At 44.0% G+C, this 22,417-nt stretch overlaps 1 protein-coding gene across 1 annotated transcript in view; it reads right to left on the bottom strand.

The window, feature by feature from the left end:
• Nucleotides 1–22,417, bottom strand: part of ryr2a (ryanodine receptor 2a (cardiac)) — a 662,889-nt gene that overhangs the window by 22,412 nt on the left and 618,060 nt on the right. Inside the window, exons 89-95 of the mRNA XM_080200677.1 lie at nt 20,179–20,246; nt 17,444–17,591; nt 16,073–16,159; nt 12,996–13,217; nt 10,550–10,680; nt 9,019–9,061; nt 6,498–6,631 (exon numbers count right to left, since the gene is read on the bottom strand). Of these exons, the coding sequence (XP_080056803.1) occupies nt 6,498–6,631; nt 9,019–9,061; nt 10,550–10,680; nt 12,996–13,217; nt 16,073–16,159; nt 17,444–17,591; nt 20,179–20,246 (833 nt within the window). The remainder of the gene's footprint in view (nt 1–6,497; nt 6,632–9,018; nt 9,062–10,549; nt 10,681–12,995; nt 13,218–16,072; nt 16,160–17,443; nt 17,592–20,178; nt 20,247–22,417) is intronic.

Consider the following 22,417-nt stretch of genomic DNA (forward strand, 5'->3'; position numbering starts at 1 on the left):
CTAGATGGGACAATGTGATCAGTGGAAGCTCAGAGGGTCAAAGGGGCTGTTCCTGTTCTTTGTTCTTTATTACCTCTGCCTCCATTCAGTGGGCGGTTCACTGATGTCCTTCAAGGCAAGAGAAACAGTGGCTGCAGGCTCACGATATCTGGTTGACTTGTAATGGCCTCTGGAGTGGCTTAGCAAGTTACTCAGTTGTAAAACAATATCTACTGAAGAGGAAAGTATGCAGATGGCCTGTAAATGTGGCCTGGTCAGAACTGTCCATGCCTTTTTGTTTTATTCATTCGTGGGACATGGCCATCGCTGGCTGGCCAGCATTTATTGCCTGTCATGCGTTGCTTTCTTGAAACATTGATACAACTGGTTTTGCTAGGCCAATTCAGAAGGCAGCTGTGAGTCAACCATGCTGCTGTGGGTCAGGAGTCACATGTAGGCCAGACCAGGTAAGGACGGCAAATTTCCTTCCCTAAAGGACATTAGTGAACCAGTTGGGTTTTTCCAACAATCGACAATAATTTCTTGGTCATTAGTAGATTCTTAATTTCAGATATTTTTATTGAATTCAAATTCCACCATCAATCGTGACAGGATTTGAACCCGAGTCTCCAAAACACGAGCTGAGTTTCTGGATTAATAACCTGGCAATAATACCATAAGGCCATTGCCTCCTATTGTCTTGAGCCCAAAGTGTGGAAAAAAGAACCAAGGCCTGCTAGTGTCAAAATTATTTGTAAAATAATACAAATCACAACTTGTAACCATATATTCCTCAAAGACAAGATATCGGATGATTCATGCATCTGCACATCTATGCTTTTTGGAATTAATTTTCTGGTCATTAAGCAACCATGTTTTGGTCCCTTTGTTTTGAAAGGAAATCTCTGCAATGAACATTTACAATTTTGTTTCCAATAAAATCTGCATGAACTAATGGATTTGCAGTAATTGCACAAACAAAATGAATCAATTTTCTATACAGCTTATATTAGGTCGAGCTGTCAGCCACTTTAGTAAGCGATTGTTTTTACTGCAAACAGAATGGTGCCATTCGCAGGAACAAAGCGACAACACCTAAGGCAGGCAGGACAGGAAAATTTTCCCCAGTCTGAGGAATTAAAATGGGTTCACACAGGGAGAACATTTGGAAAACACCGCGTTAAATCCAAATGTTAGAAAGAATGATACCAAAGAGGGAGCCAAGCAGCAACTGAGGAAAGTTCAAATGTTTCTTGAGATGATATCCAGCTTCAGTGTAAGAAATCACAAAGACAAAAGAACCATTCATTTAAATAAGGACAGTTTCTCTTTTTAACAACTTAATTGGATTTTGGCAGCAGCAGATATCATTAGATAATATCTTTTTATCTTGTCTGTGAAGACTCAAGAACAGCTTCTTCCTTGCTGTCATCAGGCTGTAGAATAGTCCTACCATATATTAAGCTGATCTGTCTCTACACCCTACCTATAACTGCAACACTATATTCTGCACCCCATGCTCTGTTTATGTAGCGTGCAAGAAACAATACTTTTCACTGTATATCAATGCATGTGACAATAATAAATCAAATCAAATCAAAAGGTGCATATCTGGTCTCAGTAATACGGGAGAATCACAAAACCAGTTTGTAAAGTGAGTGTGACCTCCGATGCAGCTTTCAAGTTTAACCCAATAATTTGTTCTCATAAGAAAATAACTTGGGTTTCCTCTGATATATTTCTTGTACATGTCACACTCAAGGCCGCACTGATAGAAGGACTGTAAAATTTGCAGTGATATGGCAGCGTACACAAGGTAAATATTGAGATTTTATTAAACAGGAATGGGAGAAATGCTGTTCAAATTTAATTGCAGGATTTTAAAAAACGTTCATTTATCGAAGTGGAGATCCTTAAAAATGGGTTTTACAGGGCTTTATATTTATTTCATGGTAAACTTAGAATGGAGAGCATGAGCTGAAAGTTTGATGACTGGGAAGAAATTAAAGAGCGTCCCTACATGCCTAACTTACTCTTGCTGTCCCCAATCCCTTGGGCAACGGATTGCAAAAGAAAGTACTAGAAGCAGGAAACTGGATGTAGATCCAGTCCCGCTGTGTCTGGAGATTTGCAGCAAGATTTGCCCAGTACAGCTGGAAGTGCTTTAATTAGTACGATTATTCTGTCTGACCTCTCACCCAGAACGGGAGAGAACCTGAGGAATAGTCCTGAATATTCACTTTCATGTCATTACCGGCCTTGAGGCCAGTTGCTTCAGCCTTTCAGTATGTTCTTGACCGCCTCCCCCCCCCACCCCCCCCCGCCCCCCCGTCCTCCAGGGGGGAGAGAGGGTAAGTAATGTGCCTGTGTGCCTCTCTGTCGCAGCCATGCTGCAGAGGGAGGGGCTCCCAAAGGACCTGGGGTGGGGTGGGCTCATGCTAGGGGGAAGGGGTTGATCTTTTCCCTGGGATGAGGATCATTTTTAGCATGCTGATTTCTGGCAACCTTTTGTTAATCTTAATTGTTGTGTGCGTCTATAAAACCTTTGAAGTGACCTGGTCACATTAATATCCATGACCTCTGAGTACCTGGAAGCCTGCAAAATCTCAGCAGCAGTCCATTCTACAGAAGGTAGATTTCAGAAGCCCCTTGGGGGTACTCTGATTGACAGGAGGTGCTCGTTTCACTAGGGAGATTGCCTTCTTTCTCTCAGAAGTCCCAGATGTGACCAAACCCCGAAGAAGTACTCTGATTGACAGGAAATGTCAGTTTCAACAGTGGGATTCCTCTTGATTACTTCCATAAACCCCAACTGCTCTGAAACTTCTGAACTACTTTGATTAACAAGAGTATTCAATCTCACTGGGGACATCCCCTTTCAAGCTTGAATAAACTGCAGCTTCCGTCTGGCCTCCTTGAGCTGCTTTGATTGACAGGAGGCTGTCTGTTTCACTTGCTCCATTAAAATTCATTTATGTACACACCTTCCACTCTATTAAGTTATACCAGGGCATTTGTCTGACAGCCCAAATCACATCAAAAAGGGGATTAACTGGCATTCTTTACATAAATAATAGATGGTGCATTAGCTGCTAAAAATTTCATGACTTATAGCTCCAGGGGAGATCATAGACTGCATTGTTGACACAAGCACTTCACGTCTCAATAACCCCGAGGTTCTTCTCCTTTTCACAACATTTGTTCAGTCTGGGCCATTTTTAGCAATGCACTTTCTTGTTCAAATCTCTAGCCATGCTGAGAGGTCTAAATGCTTTGAAATGTGGGGTGGCACTTTGGCACAGTGGTTAGCACTTCTGCCTCAGTGCCAGGGACCTGGGTTCAATTCCTGGCTTGGGTCACTGTCTGAGCGGGGTTTGCACATTCATCCTACGGTTTACCCCAGGTGTTCTGGTTTCATCTCACAGTCCAAAGACGTGCGGGTTAAGTGGATTGGCCATGCTAAATTGTCCTTTAGTGTCAGAGGAATCAGCTAGGGTAAAGGCATGAGGTTGTAGGGATAGGGCCTGGGTGGGATTGTGAGTGGAGCAGACTTGATGGGCTGAATGATCTCCTTCTGCACTGTAGGGATTCTAAGAAATGCTTGGTTTATATTAAATTTCAGGCCACAATGCTATTAACTGGCCTCCTGATTGACAGGTTCGGGCTATTTCACAGCAGGCAGCAATTCTGTTTGTTTTTGTTTCCCTTCACAGTTAATTAAATCTGAAGTGCTTCCTCTTTTCTAACCATCGGGTTTTTTTTAAACAGACAATCTCTTTGATTTCAGGTGCCTACTCATGTCAGCAGCTGTTGGTTCTAGTCACAGTTTTTCAAAACTGCTTTGTTCTTTGTTTTGAAGTCCTTGGTTGACTTTTTTATTTGTTATGGGATTTCTTCAACTTCTCATACTGGAATAGCATACCTGCGATGGAGGTAGCTTACAGCCATACAACAGGCTGGCACTCGGACCGCCGGCCACACTGGTAATGCTCCCCCGGCACTGAAACCCTTGTACTGACATCACACTGCCAGGATATCGGTGCTCAGAGGGCAGGGGTGTTGCTGGGGTGGCACTGCCAAGGGGAACGGCATGAAGGATGACCTGGGGGGGGGGGGGCGCAGGGGCACAGCTCTTGGTGGCTCTCTTGTGTGGGAGGTGGGAATGAGGTTTCTGACTGGGGAAAGTGGGGATGCAGCCTTTATGGGGTGTAGTGAAGGTGAAGTCTCTGATTGAGAAGCATGGGGATGAGGGTCTCTGACTGGGCTGGAGGGTGTCTGGTCAACCTCATGCCTGCATGGCATGTGTGTGTGTGCATGGCGATAGGTATGTGTGTGTATGGCAATGGGTATTTGTGTGTGTGTGTGAGTATAACGATGGGGGGGGTGGGGTGGGGGGGGTTTGTGTGTGTGTGTGTGTGTGTGTGTGTGTGTGTGCATATGGCGATGCGGGTGTCTGTGTGCGTGCATACGGCGATGTGGGTGTGTGTCTGTGTGCATATGACAATATGGGTGTGTGTGTGCATATGGCGATGCGGGTGTGTGGCTGTGTGCATATGACAATGCGGGTGTGTGTGTGTGTGTGCATATGACAATGTGTGTGTGCATGTATGTGTGTCTGTATGCATATGGTGATGCGGGTGTCTGTGTGTGTGTGTGCATATGGCAATGTGTGTGTGTGTGTGTGTGTGTTTGTGTGCATATGGCAATGTGTGTGTGTGTGTGTGTGTGTGTGTGTGCATGTTGGGTGACCTGTACATTTAATGGTGGGGTGGAGAGGTTCCCCTTGGTGGTGAAGGTTTGGGGACCGCCGTTTCCATCGAGGGGGGAGGTGTGGGGAGCCTGTCACTGCACTCCGAGATCGGGGCACCCTTTACAGATGTGCCCCAATCTGGCAAATGTCACCTGTAACAATGGGAAACATTTTGATTTTTCCACTGGCAGCAGCACTTTGTTTTCCTTCCTGCTGATGCCCTGCAATCACGCACGGATATAACCTAAAGCTTATTTTTATTTTGCTGACATTGATGGGGAAACATTCGGAAAAGAGGAGTGGGCCGTTATTGCCAGTTAATACATTGGTGTCGACAAGGTCAATATTGTATGTTTTATCTGAAATCTAGCAGGATAAGAAAGAGTTTGATGCAGAATTTTTTAGTGCAACAGAGTTCAACCAACTTAACATTTATATGAACGTTCATATCAAAGCCTAAGTCAAATGTTTGATGTAATGTCACGCTGACAAGTGTAACAATTTGTCCCTTGTTGGATTCACTCTGCCAGTTAGATTATGCACGAAACTCTTGTGAGTCATTGGTTCAATATGAATTATTTCATCATTTGTCTTGCCTGGAAAATAAACCTCTTCCCTTTGTTTTTATTATTTCTTGTCAAGCAAAGGAGGGACTGGTGCTGACTCACGTTCCTTGGCAGCACATCATCACTGTCATAGGGTCGAGTGCTCACTTATCCCCCCCTGCTGTGATTACAGAGCATATCCCGGCTGCTGTTCCGCACATATCATAGTCTCCAGCTGGTGAACAATCTTGAGGCAGCCAAGGGCATGTCACAGTCACTCCACTGAGTCTGCCTGAATGCTAATGATGACAGCAGCGATGGTAGGACAGGCTAAGCCATCATATTTAGAATGACATTCACAACAGGAAGCAGTGGTGGCTTTTGAAACATATCCAACAACTCAGGAAATACGATACCTTTGGAGAATTGTCCCTGACTTCCCGTTCAGCCATTTAGTACCCCGCAGAAGCTTGACACCATCTAGGACAAAGCACCCCACTTGATTGGAAGCACATCTACAAAAATCCACACCAATGTTCAGTAGCAGCAATGTGTACTATATATGAGATGCAGCAATTCACCAAAGATCCTTAGACAGCACCTTCCAAACCCACAACCATTTCCATCCAGAAGGACAAGGGCAGCAGATACATGGGAACACTATCAGCTGCAAGTTCCCCTCCAAGTCACTCAGCGTCCTGATTTGGAAATATATTGCCGTTCCTTCACTGTCATTGGGTCAAAATCCTGGAATTCCCTCCCTAATAGCATTGTGGGTCTACCCAGAGCACATGAACTGCAGCGATTCAGGAAGGCAGCTCACCACCAGCTTCTCAAGGGCAACTAGGGATGGGTAATAAATGCTGGCCAGCCAGCGACACCCACGTCCCATGAATGAATAATTTTAAAGAAACATTCCACAAAGCTAACTTAGATCTACGGCAGCCACCAACAGTCTATGTGGCTAATAAGACAATTTTTTTTAACAGAAAAGAAACATATTTCATTTTATGATGGTACCAAAGGGAAAGATGAAAGGCACCCTCTAAATAAAATATTAATTCAAATTGCGTTCCTTATGACTTTGGCAAAACTTCCCTTCAACATGTGGCTTCCAAAGAGAATCCTTCCCTCTCTTCAAGAAGGTACACGATGTGAAATCAATCAAAATGTGCTCTCATACTTGCATCTCAGTACACAGGTTGGGTGTAAAAGTTACTCACACTGCAGAGAAGGAATTATCTTTTTTGGGTTTCTTCTTCTCTTGCGCATCACTGAAATCTAAAGCAGCTTTGTCCATTCCCAACAGCTCACTGATCCTATCCCTCCCGTAGAATTCTCCATACTTATCCATAACCTGCAGGAAAACACGATAGGCTGTTATTGAAAGAACCTAACATTAGGTAAAGCAATGAGACGCAAGGATAAACCACTTTTTAACTGGAAGACCATCTACAAAGATACATATGAACACAGCACTCTGTAGTATACAAAAATCATTCGCCTCGGTGCAGATGGATACTGTGGGCGGAATTTTCCTGTCCATCTTGCCACAGGAATCATAGTGAACGGGACATGGACCATGCAAAGGTCCATTGACTTTGAGCGGGATTTTCCGGCTTTGGGACAAGCATGGTCAGAAATTCCCAGCCTATGTTTCTACTGGTGACATCATTCTACTAATGCTGAATTTGCTCGTGTCAAAACCTCTCCCTGATATTTTGACAGAGCCATACATAACTTGTAGATTTACCAGGATGTTGCCTGGTATGGAGGGCATTAGCTATGAGGAGAGGTTGGAGAAACCTGGTTTGTTCTCACTGGAATGACAGAGGTTGAGGGGTAACCTGATAGAAGTCTACAAGATCATAAGGGACTTGGACAGAGCGGATAATCAGAAGCTTATTCCCAGGGTGGAACAGTCAATTACTGGGGGGCATAGGTTTAAGGTGCAAGGGGCAAGATTTAAAGGAAACGTACAAGGCAAACCCTTTACACAGAGGGTGGTGGGTGCCTGGAACTCGCTGCCGGGGGAGGTATTGGAAGCAGATACGGTAGTGACTTCTAAGGGGTGTCTGGACAAATACATGAATAGGATAGGAATAGAGGGATATGGTCCCCAGAAGCGTAGGGGGCTTTGGTTCAGGTGGGCAGCATGGTTGGTACAGGCTTGGAGGGCCGAAGGGCCTGTTCCTGTGCTGTAATTTTCTTTGTTCTTTGTTGAAAATAATTGAATTTAACACCTCAGTTAAGCAGCTCAGCAAATAAACCCCCTACAATAACAACAACAGTAATTTTTATTCTAAATTTACCATTGGCTGAACTTATTTGTTTTCCACAGCTAATGTCTGGATAGTTACAAAATTCAAGTATACATTTTATTGGAGTTAATATTCTTTTAAATGAATCGGCTTGTTGGATGTTCATCAATTTCAAAGAAGCAATGAGCGAACCACCAGACAGGAATCATACTGTGACTGTCTTCACCTGGTATTAGTGGGGTGAAAATAGATTTAAAGTAGGGTGCGTGGCCCAAACATCTCGTTACTGTCAGCTCCATTTTAAAAGGGTCCTACCATCGGACGGCCAAAGATTCAAGAGGTAAACCACTTTTAGCATAAAGATATGGGTCCAATTATATAAATTGGGGTCCCACTGCCATTTTGGGTACCAAGTGGTTGAAATAATAAAACAACGAACAAAGAAAAGTACAGCACAGGAACAGGCCCTTCAGCCCACCAAGCCTGTGCTAATCTTGATGTCCTAACTAAAGTACAAAAAGAACCTTCTGTCCTTATCTGGCACTCTATTCGCACCCCACCCCCCCTCCCGCCACCTTATTCATGTACTCATCCAGGTGCCTCTTAAATATTGCTAATGTGCCTGCTTCCTCCATCTCCTCTGGCAACGTGTTCCAGGCACCCATCACTCTCTGCGTGAAAAACTTTCCCTGCACATCTCCCTTCAACTTTTCCTCCCTCACCTTGGAACCTGTGTCCCCTTGTAGTTGACACTTCCACCCTGGGAAAAAGCCTCTGACTATCCACCCTGTCTATGCCTCCCACAATTTTGTAGACCTCTATCAGGTCTCCCCTCAGCCTCTGTCTTTCCAGTAAGAACAATCTTAGTCTATTCAGCCTCTCCTCATAGCCAACGCCCTCGAGGCCAAGCAACATCCCGGTGAACCTTCTTCCAAGTTCTTCTGCGGTGACCAGAACTGCATGCAATACTCCAAATGCGGCCTAACCAAGGTTTTAACTAGCTGTAACATGATTTGCCTACTCTAGTACAAAGAGCAAAGAAAACTACAACACAGGAACAGGCCCTTCGACCTTCCAGGTCTCCACCAAACATGACAAATGGAGCTCAAATGGAAAAGAGGAGGCCTGTAGGAGGCAAGTATTCAATTATTTCTGTGGGCCTCCAAGGATCAGGGACAATCTGGGCCCTCTGCCCCCAGTGCCACCTCCAGACATTGCTGACGGCTTTTGTGGCCCAATGTGCAACCCAGTCTGGCGAGGCATCAGTTTAACACTTCGCAGCTCATCTTATGCAATTAAATGAGGACAAACCCTTAAAACCGCAAGATTGGTGGGCGTGCAATCTCACAACCAGAACGACCCAGCTGACCAGCAAGTTCGCCTAAAAAAAAATCAAATTCTTACCCGCTCCCCTCCCCCAGCTCCCAGTGTGTGCAGAATAAAAATAAATCACAGAAAAAGTGAGTTTAAAATTGTTCTTTACCTTTCTCTTCACAAACTTGTCCCAGTAGTTGTAAGGGAAAGATCTGTAAGAGGAGATCAGATTTATTATCCATCATAAGTCCTGAGTCCCTCAAAGTATAGCAATTTTGTTTAAAAGGACAAATTTCCTGGGCAGATGCCATCCCAAGTGGGCATGGTGCCAGGGCAGGATGTGGGGGGGGTGAAAACCAGATGTGATCTTGCTTACTAGTGATTTAAGAGGGAAAACTAGCAGCTGGAGGCATGGAAATGTCCCAAAGCAGTGGATAGCAGCACATGTTTCCAGTCCAGAGACTGAGCTAATCTGGCTAATTACAGCTTACCATCTGTGGAAGGGAAAATTGTAGAGTGCTTAATAAAGGATGAAAGGCGGCACAGTGGCTAGCACTACAGCCTCACAGCGCCAGGGACCCCGGTTCGATTCCAGCCTTGGGTGACTGTCCATGTGGAGTTTGCACATTGTTCCGTTCTTTGTGTGGGTTTCCTCCGGGTGATCTGGTTTCCTCCCACACTCCAAAGATGTGTAGGTTAGGTGGATCGGCCATGCTGAATTGCCCCTTAGTATCCAAAGATGTGTAGGTTGGGTGGATTAGCAGGGTAAATGCATGATGTTTCGGGGATAGGGCAGATTGTGGGCCTGAATAAGATACTCAGTCAGAGAGTCAGTGCAGACTCGATGGGCTGAGTGGCCTCCTTCTGCACTGGCGGGATTCTACGATTCTAAAAAAATGACCACATTTCCAGACAAAGAGGACATGCTTGAAGTAGCCAGCGTGGTCTTCAAAAGTGATGGTCACCTTGACAAACCTCCTGGAATTCTTTGAGGTTCCAGCAGAGAAGGTACATGAGGAAGAGAATGGTGGGCGTCTGGAACAAGCTGCCAGAGGTAGTTGTAGAAGCAGGTACAATTTTGTCTTTTAAAAAACATTTAGCTCAGGCTAAACATTAATGTTAGATTTATTTAAACCAACAGTAGACTTTTCAGTCAGTTCAACACAGCAAGTTTACATTGAATTACATTGAAAAGACAATACCAAAAGAGGCCATTCAGCCCTCACAATCTATATTGATGATAACCCTCCATTATCAGCAAAGGTCCTAAACCAATATTGAGTCACAGAGGTTTCCAGCAGGGAAACAGGCCCTTCAGCCCAACTTGTCCATGCCGCCCTCTTCTTTTAACCACTAAAATAGCCCAAATTGTCCATATTTGGCCCATATCCCTCTATACCCATTTTACACATGTAACTGTCTAAATTATTTTTAAAAGACAAAATTGTACCTATCTCTAATACTACCTCTGACAGCTCATTCCCAACACTCAGTACCCTCCATGTGAAAAAATTGCCCCTCTGGACCCTTTTGTATCTTCCCCCTCTCACCTTAAATCTATGACCTCTGATTTTAGATTTCCCTACCTTTGGGAGAAGATGTTGACTTCGCACAAACCTCATATTTCTTTATCCCCTTTTTTTCAACCATACATACATCAATAAAATTAAATAGAAAACTCAATGTTTAATGCTACTCACTGTGTGTTTATAACTAGCCTATCCCATTGGCCCTTGATGTCATCCTCTGAAGGTTGTTCTGTGATGTATAGCCCATCAAACTCCAGCTTCCTGGCAACTTCTTTCTCTCGCTTGAAGATCACCAGTGGGACCTACAAGTCAAATCAGTAGATGAGCTTGTCTGAAAGACGCAACAACTCCAAATGTAAGATCATTCCATTTTGTAGATTCTTTTGTAATATCTGATATAACCATAGACTGGAATATGACCTTACGTTAGAAAATCATACTTGTTCACTGATGAGATTAAAAAGATTGCCATCTCCTAAACGTTTGGTCACTCAATTAAAAAGATGATAATGATTTGGGCAAATAAATGGTGTGGCCAGTTATCCAGTAACTGCTGCAACCTTCAAATAACAAAGCTCAAATAATTAAAAATATAATGGAATAGTTAACATGGAAGTTCATCATATGTAGACCAATTGTACGGCACGGCATCCAAAACTAATTACTAGCAATGGGTCTCATGAAGAGAGTGGTTGAAGATTTTCTGGTATGTATCAATTTCTCAGAAGCAACCAAACAAATTACATTTTTTTTATTCATTCATGTGATAAATGCTGGCCGGCCAGCATTTATTGTCCATCCATAGTTAAGAATCAACCACACTCCTGTGCACTGGAGTCAAATATAGGCCAGACCAGGTACGCAGAGCAGATTTCCTTCCCTAAAGGATAATGGTGAACCAGATGGGTTTTTCCTGCCAGCAACTTCATGGTCATCAATATATTTTAAGTTCCAGATTTTTTTATTGAATTCAAATTCAACCATCTGCCATGGCAGGATTCGAACGCAGCTCCTCAGAACATCAGCTGAGTTTCTGGATTAATAACCTAGCAATAACACCACGTGGCCATCGCCTCGCCTAATTAGGCATGGTGGTAATGCCACTGGACTAGTAATCCAAAGGCCCAGGCTAATAGAGTTAATTCAATTAACAAATCTGGAATATCAAGTTGATGATGATTTTTGACAATTATCAAACATTTTTGTTAAAAACCATCTGGTTTGCTATTACCCTTCAGCAGGGGGAGATATGCCCTCCTTATCTAGTCTGGCCTCTTGTGACTCCAACCCAGAGCAATATGGTTGACACATAAATAGACCAGCACACTGGATTAGGATTCAAGGGATGGGCAACAAAAGCCAGCCTTGTTCGCGTCACCCACATCTACGAACAGATATAATAAAATGTACAGTGATACTATCAGACCAGTTAATCTTTTTGGAGTCAACCACTTCTCATATCAACAGCATTTGAGTAGCTAATGACACAAAAGAACATGTCTACAATGGAATAAAATCCTTCTGATATTTCATCGATAGTGGTGATTTCAAGCCTATAGTTTCAAATGATGGTTTCAAAATTGTTGCTCTTTGCTTCATAACAATTGGCTGATGTCGACTGATTGGCTGGATTGCTTATTCAACAGCACCTTCTAAACCCGCTACCTCTACCACCTTGAAGGGCAAGGGCAGCAGATATATGTGGATACACACCACCAGCTGTAAATTCCATTCCATGCCACTCACCATCCTGACTTGGAACGATATCTCCATTTCTTCACTATCACTGAGCAAAATCCCAGAACTCCCTCCCCAACAGCATTGTGGGTGTATCTACACCATAGGGACTGCAGTGGTTCAAAAAGATGACTTGCCACCACCTTCTCAAGGGCAATTAGGGACAAGCATCAAACGTTGGCTTAGCCTACAGCCCGTGAAAGAATATTTTAAAAAAAGCACTTTTATAATCATTCCTAGTAATCTGCTGTAGGCTATGAGTGATTCTCCTGGAAACTCAGGTAACCACCTTAAAACATGGGCTGCAAAAATAGTCAATTCTGCAATTTAAGCAAAATAAATTAAATCAATGAACAATGAATACATCTAAAATATTTAGCTAACATTATCAAATAGATATTGGAGCGGATACTTCCTCTTGTGGGGCATTCTAGGACAAGAGGTCAATAGTCTTAGGATAAAGAGGAGCAAATTTAAAACAGAATTGAAGAGAAGCTACTTCTCCCAAAGGGTTGTAAATCTGTGGAATTTGCTACCCCAAAGTGCAGTGGATGCTGGGACAGTGAGTAAATTTTAGGAGGAGGTGGACAGGTTTTTAATTGGCAATGGATTGAATGGTTATGGGGAGAAGGCAGGAAAATGGGGATGTGGAGCATACCAGCCATGATTGAATAGCAGAGTGGACTTGATGGGCCAAATGGCCTAGTTCTGCTCCTATATCTTATGAACTTATGAAAATTAGACAAAATTATCTTTCAAACCTTGAATTATATTTCAGTTTGATTCTTGGAACACAATCTTTGAAAATGAGTGTGTAAAACCTGCTAAACAAGAGGACAGATCATTCTGTGAAGCATTTGCAAGCATTCCTTTGCCTTACCTTCAAGCAGTAGTAACCAATGATGCAGAAAAAGGAGATGACAGTGTGTAGGATGGCCAGAATTCTCAAAGTGGGCTCCATGTAGCCACTGCTTTCTTGTAGAACGTAATGTACAGTCACCCTGTGCCTACTGCCCATAGTACTCCATCGAGAAGTTCCACCTTCTTGACTGTAAACACCAAGGATACTTTCTTTCTCTTCTATGGATGGAGAAGTTGATACCTGTTGAACATCACACATTCCTAATAGTAGCTTGCCACTGATGATCAAAATATCCAACATAGTTTACAAACTTGCCAATCAAAATCTACAATAGAAGCAAATTAAATGCTCTTAAGACCATAAGAGCAGAAGACAAAATGGACAGAAATCGCCCATTTAACCCATGGAGTCTGTTCCATCATTCAATGATATCATAACTGATCTGATATAATTCTCAACTCAGCTTTCCCACCTTATCCCCACAGCCCTTGATTCCCTTCTTGATTCAAAATCTGCCTTTCACAGCCTTGGACATACGTAATATCCAGCCTCTAGAGTTGTCTGCAGTAAAGATCTCCACAGATTCACTCTACTCTGAGAGAAAAAAATTCCTCCTCAACTCTGTCTTAAATGGGAAACCCCTTACTCTAAGAACATGCCCTCTGATCTTAGACTCTCCCACAAGGGGAGAGCTCCCTGATAATCCTATATATCTCAATAAGGCCGCCTCTCAATCTTCTAAACTCAAATGAGTGCAGGCCCAACTATACAACCTCTCCTCTTAAGAAAGCCCCGCCATACCAGGGGTCACCTCATGAACCTTCTCTCCAATGTCAGTGTATCTTTCCATAGATAAAGGAACCACACCATAGTATTCCAGATGTGGTCTAACAAGTGCCTTGCATAGTTTTCACACAACGCCCTTTTTAAACAAAAGCAAAATACTGCGGATGCTGGAATTTGAAACAAAAACAGGGAACGTGGGAAAATCTCAGCAGATTTAACAGCATCTGTGGGGAGAGAATGGAGCCAACGTTTCGAGTTGAGATAACCCTTCATTTTTGTCCCTATTTATATGTCCCTTTGAAATAAAGGCCAACATTCCATTTCCTTCCCTTTTACTGCAGAACCTTCATGTTAGCTTTTTGTGATTGATGCACAAAGCCCTCCCCCACATCTCTCGGTGCTACAGCTTTCTGCAGCCTTTCTCCATTTAAATAATATTCAGCTCCTTTATTCTGCCTGCCAGAATGCATAACTTCATATTTTCCTATACTATATTCCATCTGCCAACTTTTTGCCCATTCTATATCCCTTTGTAGGCTCTTTGGGTGGGATTCTCTGGCCGTGTTTGCCCCAACATCGGAAAACCATACTTAAGGTCCTTTGCTTGGTCTAACCCCACATGCTGTGATTTCCATGGCGGGCGGGATAGGAAAATTCCCCCTTCGTGTCATCCTCGCCATTTGCCTTCCCATCTATTTTTTTGTCATCTGTAAACTTGGCATTAGTACGTTCACTTTCCATGCTCAACATCAATATGTATTGTAAATAATAGTGGCCCCAGCTCTGATCCCTGCAGCACTCCACCATTTATAGGTTGCCATACTGAAAATTCCCCTCTTATCCCAACTCTCTGAGTGGAATTTTATAAGAATGATTCTAAGTGTCCAGCTAGTGTGAAAATGTGAGAGTTCCTATTCCGTTTTTTGGGCGCATTTTCACTCCTAATCTGACGGACTTGGACATTGAAAGTATGGGCTATTCCATTCCTAACTGCTGCAGACAATGGGCTGGGCTTAATTCGCCAGCCAGCCTGCAGAGGGAGCTATTGCGCATGCACAGACCTCTGATTCTGCACATGCACAATTCCAGCAGCATGCGTTTGACAGACAGAGAGAGATCTTTCAGGCCTCTGCTGCTGCAGGAAGTCAGAGCTCCCCTCTCCCACAATCACAGGGGCCTGCAGCCGATCACGAGCCTCACACCACCCAGAAATGCAGCCCAGGCTGCCCCCTCCCCCTACCTCCCAGACCAATCATGCCCCCTCTTCCTCAATCCGATCGCCTGCGGAGCGGCAATGGGCCCCCACTGCTCCCCCTCCCCAACCAATCACAGGCAGAGTGTGCAGTGGTCTCCCCCTCCTTCCCTGATTGGGCCATCCCTTCAAGCCCTGCCCCTATAGGCCCTGCCTCATAGACCCCATAGGCCCTGACCCCAGGCATGATCCTGATTTCTCAACTGTCATGCAATTTTACCAGCTCGCTTTGCCCATTGGTGGGCAGAGCAAAATGGCAAAATTCCACCCTCTGTCTTCCATCAGTTAGCCAATCCTCTGTCCTTGCTAAGATACTAACCCCAACAGTATGGGATCTTATATTATTAAGTAGCCTTTTGTGTGGTACCTTATTGAACGCTTTTTAGAAATCCAAGTATATTACATCCACTGGTTCCCCTTTATCTATCCTGCTCATATCCACTTCAAATAATTCTAATAACTTTCTGAGGTATGATTTCCCCTTCAGGAAGCCATGCTGAATCTGCTTGGTTATGTCAAGTATTTCGAAATGCTCTGCTATTATAGCCTTCAGAATGGACTCTAACATTTTCCCGATGACAGAGGTTAAGCTTATAGTTTATCTGTTTTAGGCTCCCCCCCTTTTTGGGAGGTGAGGGAGGAACACATTGTGGGGAATAATTATATGTAAATTTATTGAAATGCGGTGAGGGGGCATGGAAAATAGGGAAACGAGAACTCGCCAGCGAGAATCTTGTTTCCCGACTCCTGAGAGATTTCGGGCCCGTGTCACCGGTTATGCTGATGGTTGAAGCAGGAATTAAGTAAGGCCTCCAGTCTCTTTAACTTTGATAAGATCAATCATCATGTATTGTTACATCATTTATGTCAGTGAAATAAAGCCTCATAGTGAGAAAGATAGTCATGATGCAGGAAGGACAACCATTCTGGGCAACGAGAAGCTATTTTTTTGGCACAGTGTTTATGACTGAATTTCATCACCTGCACACCCACTCACCACCCCGGGACCTCGCCGCCCCCCCCCACAAATAATTGTACAAGAATACAAACCTCTTACCTTATAGAAGAGGAGAATGAAGTTAATTGCAAAGGCAACAAACAGTGCCAGCATCCTCATGTTGTAGAAGTTACGTGCAAAGTAATTCTGGAAAGGGAGGAACAAATGTACGGTGGAATATTTTACCATAAACAAAATTCTAAACAACAAATTTCTGAAGACAGTAAATGTAGCCTAAAAGTTCATGTAATCAACATGGGAAAGTAACACTGAAGTACACCTTCCCATGTACAGAATTAAAACCATAAGACCGTAAAAAATAGGAATAATAGATATGATGGTGGCACAGTGGTTAGCACTGCTGCCTCATGGCACCAGGGACCTGGGTTCAATTCTGGCCTTGGATGACTGCTTGTGTACAGTTTGCACATTTTCCCCATGTCTGCGTGGATTTCCTCCAGGTCCTCCACTTTCCTCCCACAGTCTGAAAGACTTGTAGGTTTGATGGATTAGCCAAGGTAAAATATATGGGGTTACGAGGATAGGGTTGTGGGTGGGGGGGGGGGGGGGGGGGGGGGGAACTTGTGTGAGATGCTCTGTCAGAAAGTTGATGCAGACTCAATGGGTGAAATGGCTACCTTCTGTGCTGTAGGGGTTCTATGATTCTATGAAGAGTAGGCTGTTCGGCCCCCCAAGCCTGCTCTGCCATTCAGTAGGACCAAGGGCTAATCCAACACTCTTCATGTCCACTTTCCTGACTGGCACATTACCCTCCCATACTTCCAACTCTTTTGTCCTGGGGTGACCTTTAAAATGGCAACCGGACCTTCAAGAGGCTAAGTTGCTGTTGGGGTGGGCGAATCAGGGGCTGCCCACCATCGATACATCGTAGGGCCTGCCGTCCACTTGGATTTTTTTTTCTATGTGCTGGACAATACAGCAGAGAAAGCTACCATTGCTGTTGGCAGCTTCAACGCCACTTTTCCTACCTGCTATTGGCTTTTGCCAATTTCTGGGAAAACATCGCCCCAATCTTTCTTTCTGGAGCTCTGAAAATCCACAAATCCAAGTTATTTTTCTTGCCAAAGTGACAAGTTTGACACTGTTTTATACGGATGAAAAGCAATACCCCTCATATGCATAAATATGCTTCCCAAAACATTTCATTCACCGAACACAAGTAAAATAATGTGACCAATTTCCAAGCATGCAGTGATTAATTGTTATCCCTCCTATCACTTAGTCTGAATTTGATAACTGACTGAAATAGTAAAATTTATGTAGCATGCCACACCTACTGTGTACAATCTGAAGTGTGAGCAGTAGAAAATATGCAGGTGGAAAATGGTTTGAAATGATCACTCTCTGATGTTAAACTGACAAAAAAATCCAATGAATCTACACTAAACTCAGATAAAATGTTGCACTTACAAGCAACTTCTGTTGATATGCTGTAATTTTCTTCCAGAAGGCAGATTCCTGGACTTCTGGTTCTTCAACTTTCTGTGTGTGTCGCTGTCTCCTTTTCCGTCGAGACTTCTTTTCTGTGATTTTCTCCTCCTTTTCTCCATCTTCCCCGCTGTAATCCAGTGAGCAAACTGTTACTGAACAGGCCAAAGTCAAAATATTCAATAACCCAAATTAAAAAGCTTCCGGTGTGACATGTGGGACGCAACGTATTTACACTTGTACACTACATGCTTTTCCTGTGACAATTATACCGGGGGAGATCAGACCTAGGGTGGAATTCTCCCATCTAGGGACTGAGTCCCATGGCGGTGGCAGGATTGCTGCAGAGGCCTGGCGGCACAATGGTAAGTACTGCTGTCTCACAGCGCCAGGGACCCAGGTTCAATTCTCGGCTTGGGTCACTGTCTCTGTGGAGTTTCCACTGGGTGCTACGGTTGCCTCCCAGAGTCCAAAGATGTGCGGGTTAGATGGATTCGCCATGCTAAATTGTCCCTTAATGTCAGGGGGATAAGCTAAGGTAAATGCATGGAGTTATGGAGCTAGGGCCTAGATGGGATTGTGATCGGTGCATATTCGATGGGCCAAATGGCTTCCTTCTGCGCTGTAGGATTCTATGACCTCATTAATTATGCAACAAGGGATGTTGCGCCATATTCCATGGCAGGGCAGGACTGATGGTGCATAGTCTGCCCTCCTATTTGGCACCCTGTTGAAAAGGCCCCAACATCACTTACCCACTATTGACGAAGGACGGTGGATCTTCCAAAAAAGAATATGAATCCCCAGGAAAGCTCCGAGGCTGGAAGATGGACATCTTTGATGACAATTAATGACACCCTTCCCCACCTTCGCCCCACCACACCACCCTCCTCCTCTCATCCCCACTCACTCCCTTCCTCCTTCCTCCCTTCACTCACTGCTGAGGTGTTTTGGGGTCCAGGGTGCTGGTGGCCTCCATTCCCAGTTCTGGGGGAGGTCAGGTTATTGTCCAGGTGAGTCCCAGAATTTAGGCGCCATGTTGTTCCAAACCTGTTTTAGACCAGCCTGGTTTTCCCATTGCAATCATGGAGAATCAGGCATAGATTGAAGATTCCAGTTGGGCCTTCATCTGTATTCCATTGGCAGGATACAAATCAGGTTGACATCAGCCTCTGACGGGTTTCCCAATCCCAGCAGCAGATCCTGTGGGAAATTCACGCCGGCACGAAACCAAATTTTGCACTCACGCCAAATTCTTCTATGGGACCATGGGAGAATTCCACCCCAACTGTTATCTTCAAGTGAAATAGGATTAGAAACCGGGGGGATAACCGGATCAGTGGTTGAAGATATAATTAAGTCACTGGTATGTTCGATTTCACATAATACTTTTAATGTAATATTATATAGTAAAACACAGAGCCTTGCTAAACTGTCCCTAGTGTCAGGGGAATTAGCAAGGTAAATATGTAGGGTTATGGGAATAGGGTCTGGGTGGAATTGTGGTTGGTGCAGGCTTGATGGGCCAAATGGCCTTCTGCACTGTAATGATTCCATGATTCAATGAGAATTATTAATATAAAACCACCATGAAGCTAGATTGGCCTCCTTCTGCACTGTAGAGATTCCTGGAGTGAACGGTGCATTGTTAGGGAGTTTCTAACTTTAATGTGGTAGCAGTACAATTCATCTCAGTATCCATGGACAAGGAGGGAGTGAGAGAAAAATCAGCACAGCAGAAAGTGTTAATGTGCGCACATTGACATAACCCAGTTGTGACGTCTCCTGCAACCCCCACTCCCCGTCTAAACGAACAATCCATTGACACTTACATCAAGAGGAGGCGATGGCCTAGTGGTATTATCACCAGGCTATTAATCCAGAAATTCAGCTAATGTTCTGGGGACACGTTAGATGGTGGAATTTGAGTTCATTAAAAAATATCTGGAATTAAGAATCTACCGATGACTGTGAAACCATTGTCGATTGTTGGAAAAACACATCAGGTTCGCTATTATCCTTTAGGGAAGGAAATCTGCCGTCCTTACCTGGTCTACATGAGACTCTAGAGCCACAACGTGATTGACTTTCAACTGCCCTCTAAACAAGAGCATCAAGGGATGAGCAATAAATGCTAGCCAGCCAGTGCTGCCGACATCCCACAAATGAATAAAAAATTTAAGAATCTACAGATGACCATTGTTGGATAAACCCCATCAGGTTCACTATTAACCTTTAGGGAAGGAAATCTGCTATCCTTATATGGTCTGGCCCACATGTGACTCCAGAGCCACAGCAATGTGGTTGACTCTCAACTGCCCTCTGAAATCGCCACTTATTGTACCAATTGCTCAAGAAGGCAATTCGCCACCACTTCCACAAGGGCAACAAATGCTGGCAACGCCCATGCCCCATGAATGAATGAAAAAAAATATAAAAGACACATATAAATGGTCTCCCATTTCAGTTTCTTCAATCCGTCATCAATCATTCAAACAAAATTTCCCACTTACCAATTGGGCTTTAATCTGCCGGTACAGAATGAAAATTGGGTAGTTTCTCATAAGGTGAGACTTTTTCTCTTATTACCCAAGTAGCGACAATGAGATTTTACCCCAGTGACACTTGAGGGTGCAATTCTATTTGATGAAATTTCCACCTTCACGTCCTCAGAGGAAATCTACATTAAGGATGTTCAAATTCATCCAAATACTCACTCAGCCTTTTCTGATTCAGGTTTCTGGTCTTCTTTCTCATCTGCGACATCACTTTCCCTTTTCTCCTCCTAAGGAAAAGATTGGTGAATAAAATTGTTTGAATGCTCCCAGCTTTTACTTTTCTTATTAAATCTTGTCTGTGCCAATTTTTAATCCCAGGAGTATTTAAATCTCAAAACGAACAGTCAAAGGAGACAACTTTAAGTGGATGTAAGCAATGGAATTGGATCAGATGAAGAGTTGGGTCATGAGAGAGGTAGAAAAACACAAAGATTAAATATAAGAGGGAGAAAACCAGCTGGATTAGTTGATGAATTGGAACATTAAGCTCAAAAATGGCATTATAGATCTGTGTAATTCTGAACATAATCTGGAAGCCAATTCTCATGTAGCATGGCCAGAATGGAACATTAACTTCCATGGATTATTCTGAAAAATACCCCACTGTGCAGAATCTTCCTCTAAGAGCAAAGAGTCCTGATTGAGAAACCGCTGTGTAGCTCTCCAGCCACACTGTCGAGTTTTCTCTCCAGATTTTAGTTCACCATGCAAAAAATTCCAGGGGCGTGGTTTTCACTTTCTCTTTTGACAAGGCTGGACCCACAGAGACTGGGATGCAATCTTTAAAGGGTGCTCTGATCTGTGATAAAAATAAACTCTCTCCCAATCCCCAAAGAACAGCAGGGACCGCCCCCCCCCATAACCATCAGGGTAATTCCCCCACATAGGCATTGGGCGAGCATCTCCCCCACAAGCACTGGGGCTCTTCGACCCATACCACACATAAGGGGAACGCCCACTCCCCAATTTATTGGGCTCCCTAGAGGGTCCATGCTAGTAGTGCCACCCTGTGCCAGATTGGCAGCACCAAATTGATTGAGCCAGGCATGCAACTCCCCCGTTCCCTCCTCCCCACAAAGGCTATGCTTTCCTTTGTGGCCATGGCACACTTCCTTTGACTGCTCCAAGTTTTTAAAAGCTGTTGCGAATGTCACATTGGCAAGGTATCAATAAGAGAGGAACATTTTGTGGGGAAGCCCCATAATTATCTGTAAATTTATTGAAATGAGCTGAGGGGTGTGGAAAACAGGGAAATGGGATCTCACCGGCGAGAATCTTGTTTCCCGACTCTTGCGAGATTTTGGGCCCATGTTGCCATTTACACTGACAGCTAATGCAGGCTCAAATTGGCCCCAATCTCTTTGATGCTTTAAATCTTTCAAAGCTGAAACATATCAGCCGGAATTTTACTGTCCCGTCAGCCATGGGAATCAGAGCGGGCGAGGGGCGGACCATGGGAAGGTCTGTTGATCTTGGGTGGGAATTTATGGCTTCAGGAAAAGTGAGGTTGTAAAATCCTGGATATAATGTCTAATTTCCACATAGACTCAATCAAGTGGAATGAAATGAGAAATGATGTTGGATTGATTGTGAGAAGTATTATTTTGAATTTTATAATGATTGTAGACCTTAGGTGTAAAGAAGTCTCTGATATTGATGACATTGATAAACTGCAAAAATTCAAATTAGAAAAAGATAATTTTTTTCACCTGACTATCTGTGGGTCCACTCAACAATCCCACCCTTTCAGTAGACAGCCACATTCAAAATGAGTGCACCCAGGTTGGAGAAACGGTATGAAAGGGAAGAATATTCCAGATGACCGGGTATCCTGCTGTGCCATTGGTAAGGTCAGTGGGGAATGCATCGCTCTTCCTAACAGCTGCTCCATAGCCCTTTAATGTTCTGGGAACCCAAGGTCCCAGCAAGTTAGCTTGCCAGGCTTGTCCCAGTCTCTCCCTGACCAGCTTCCACTGGCCTAGAATTTGCTGCTGTGTTATCATTGAATCCCTAGAGTGCAGAAGGAAGCCATTCGGCCCATCGAGTCTGCACCAAGCAACAATGCCACTCAGTCCCCATTCCTGTAATCCCACATATTTACCCTGCTAATCCCCCACCACTAGGGTTGATTTGGCATGGCCAATTCACCTAACTCACACATCTTTGGACTGTGAGAGGAAATTGGAGCACCCGGAGGAAACCCGCACAGACACGTGGAGAATGAGCAAACTCCGCACAGACAGTGACCCAAGGACGGAATTGAACCTGGGTCCCTGGCGCTGTGCGATAGCCGTGCTAACCATTGTGCCACCAAGCCGTGTAGGGAAGCATGGCCATTAAGGGCCTCAACTGGGACATTAATTGACCATTTATGGGCCTCAACTGGGACAAGGGCATT

The sequence above is a fragment of the Carcharhinus amblyrhynchos genome, chromosome 12 (genome assembly GCF_965287045.1).
Source record: "Carcharhinus amblyrhynchos chromosome 12, sCarAmb.v2.hapA, whole genome shotgun sequence".
Lineage (NCBI taxonomy): Eukaryota > Metazoa > Chordata > Chondrichthyes > Carcharhiniformes > Carcharhinidae > Carcharhinus > Carcharhinus amblyrhynchos.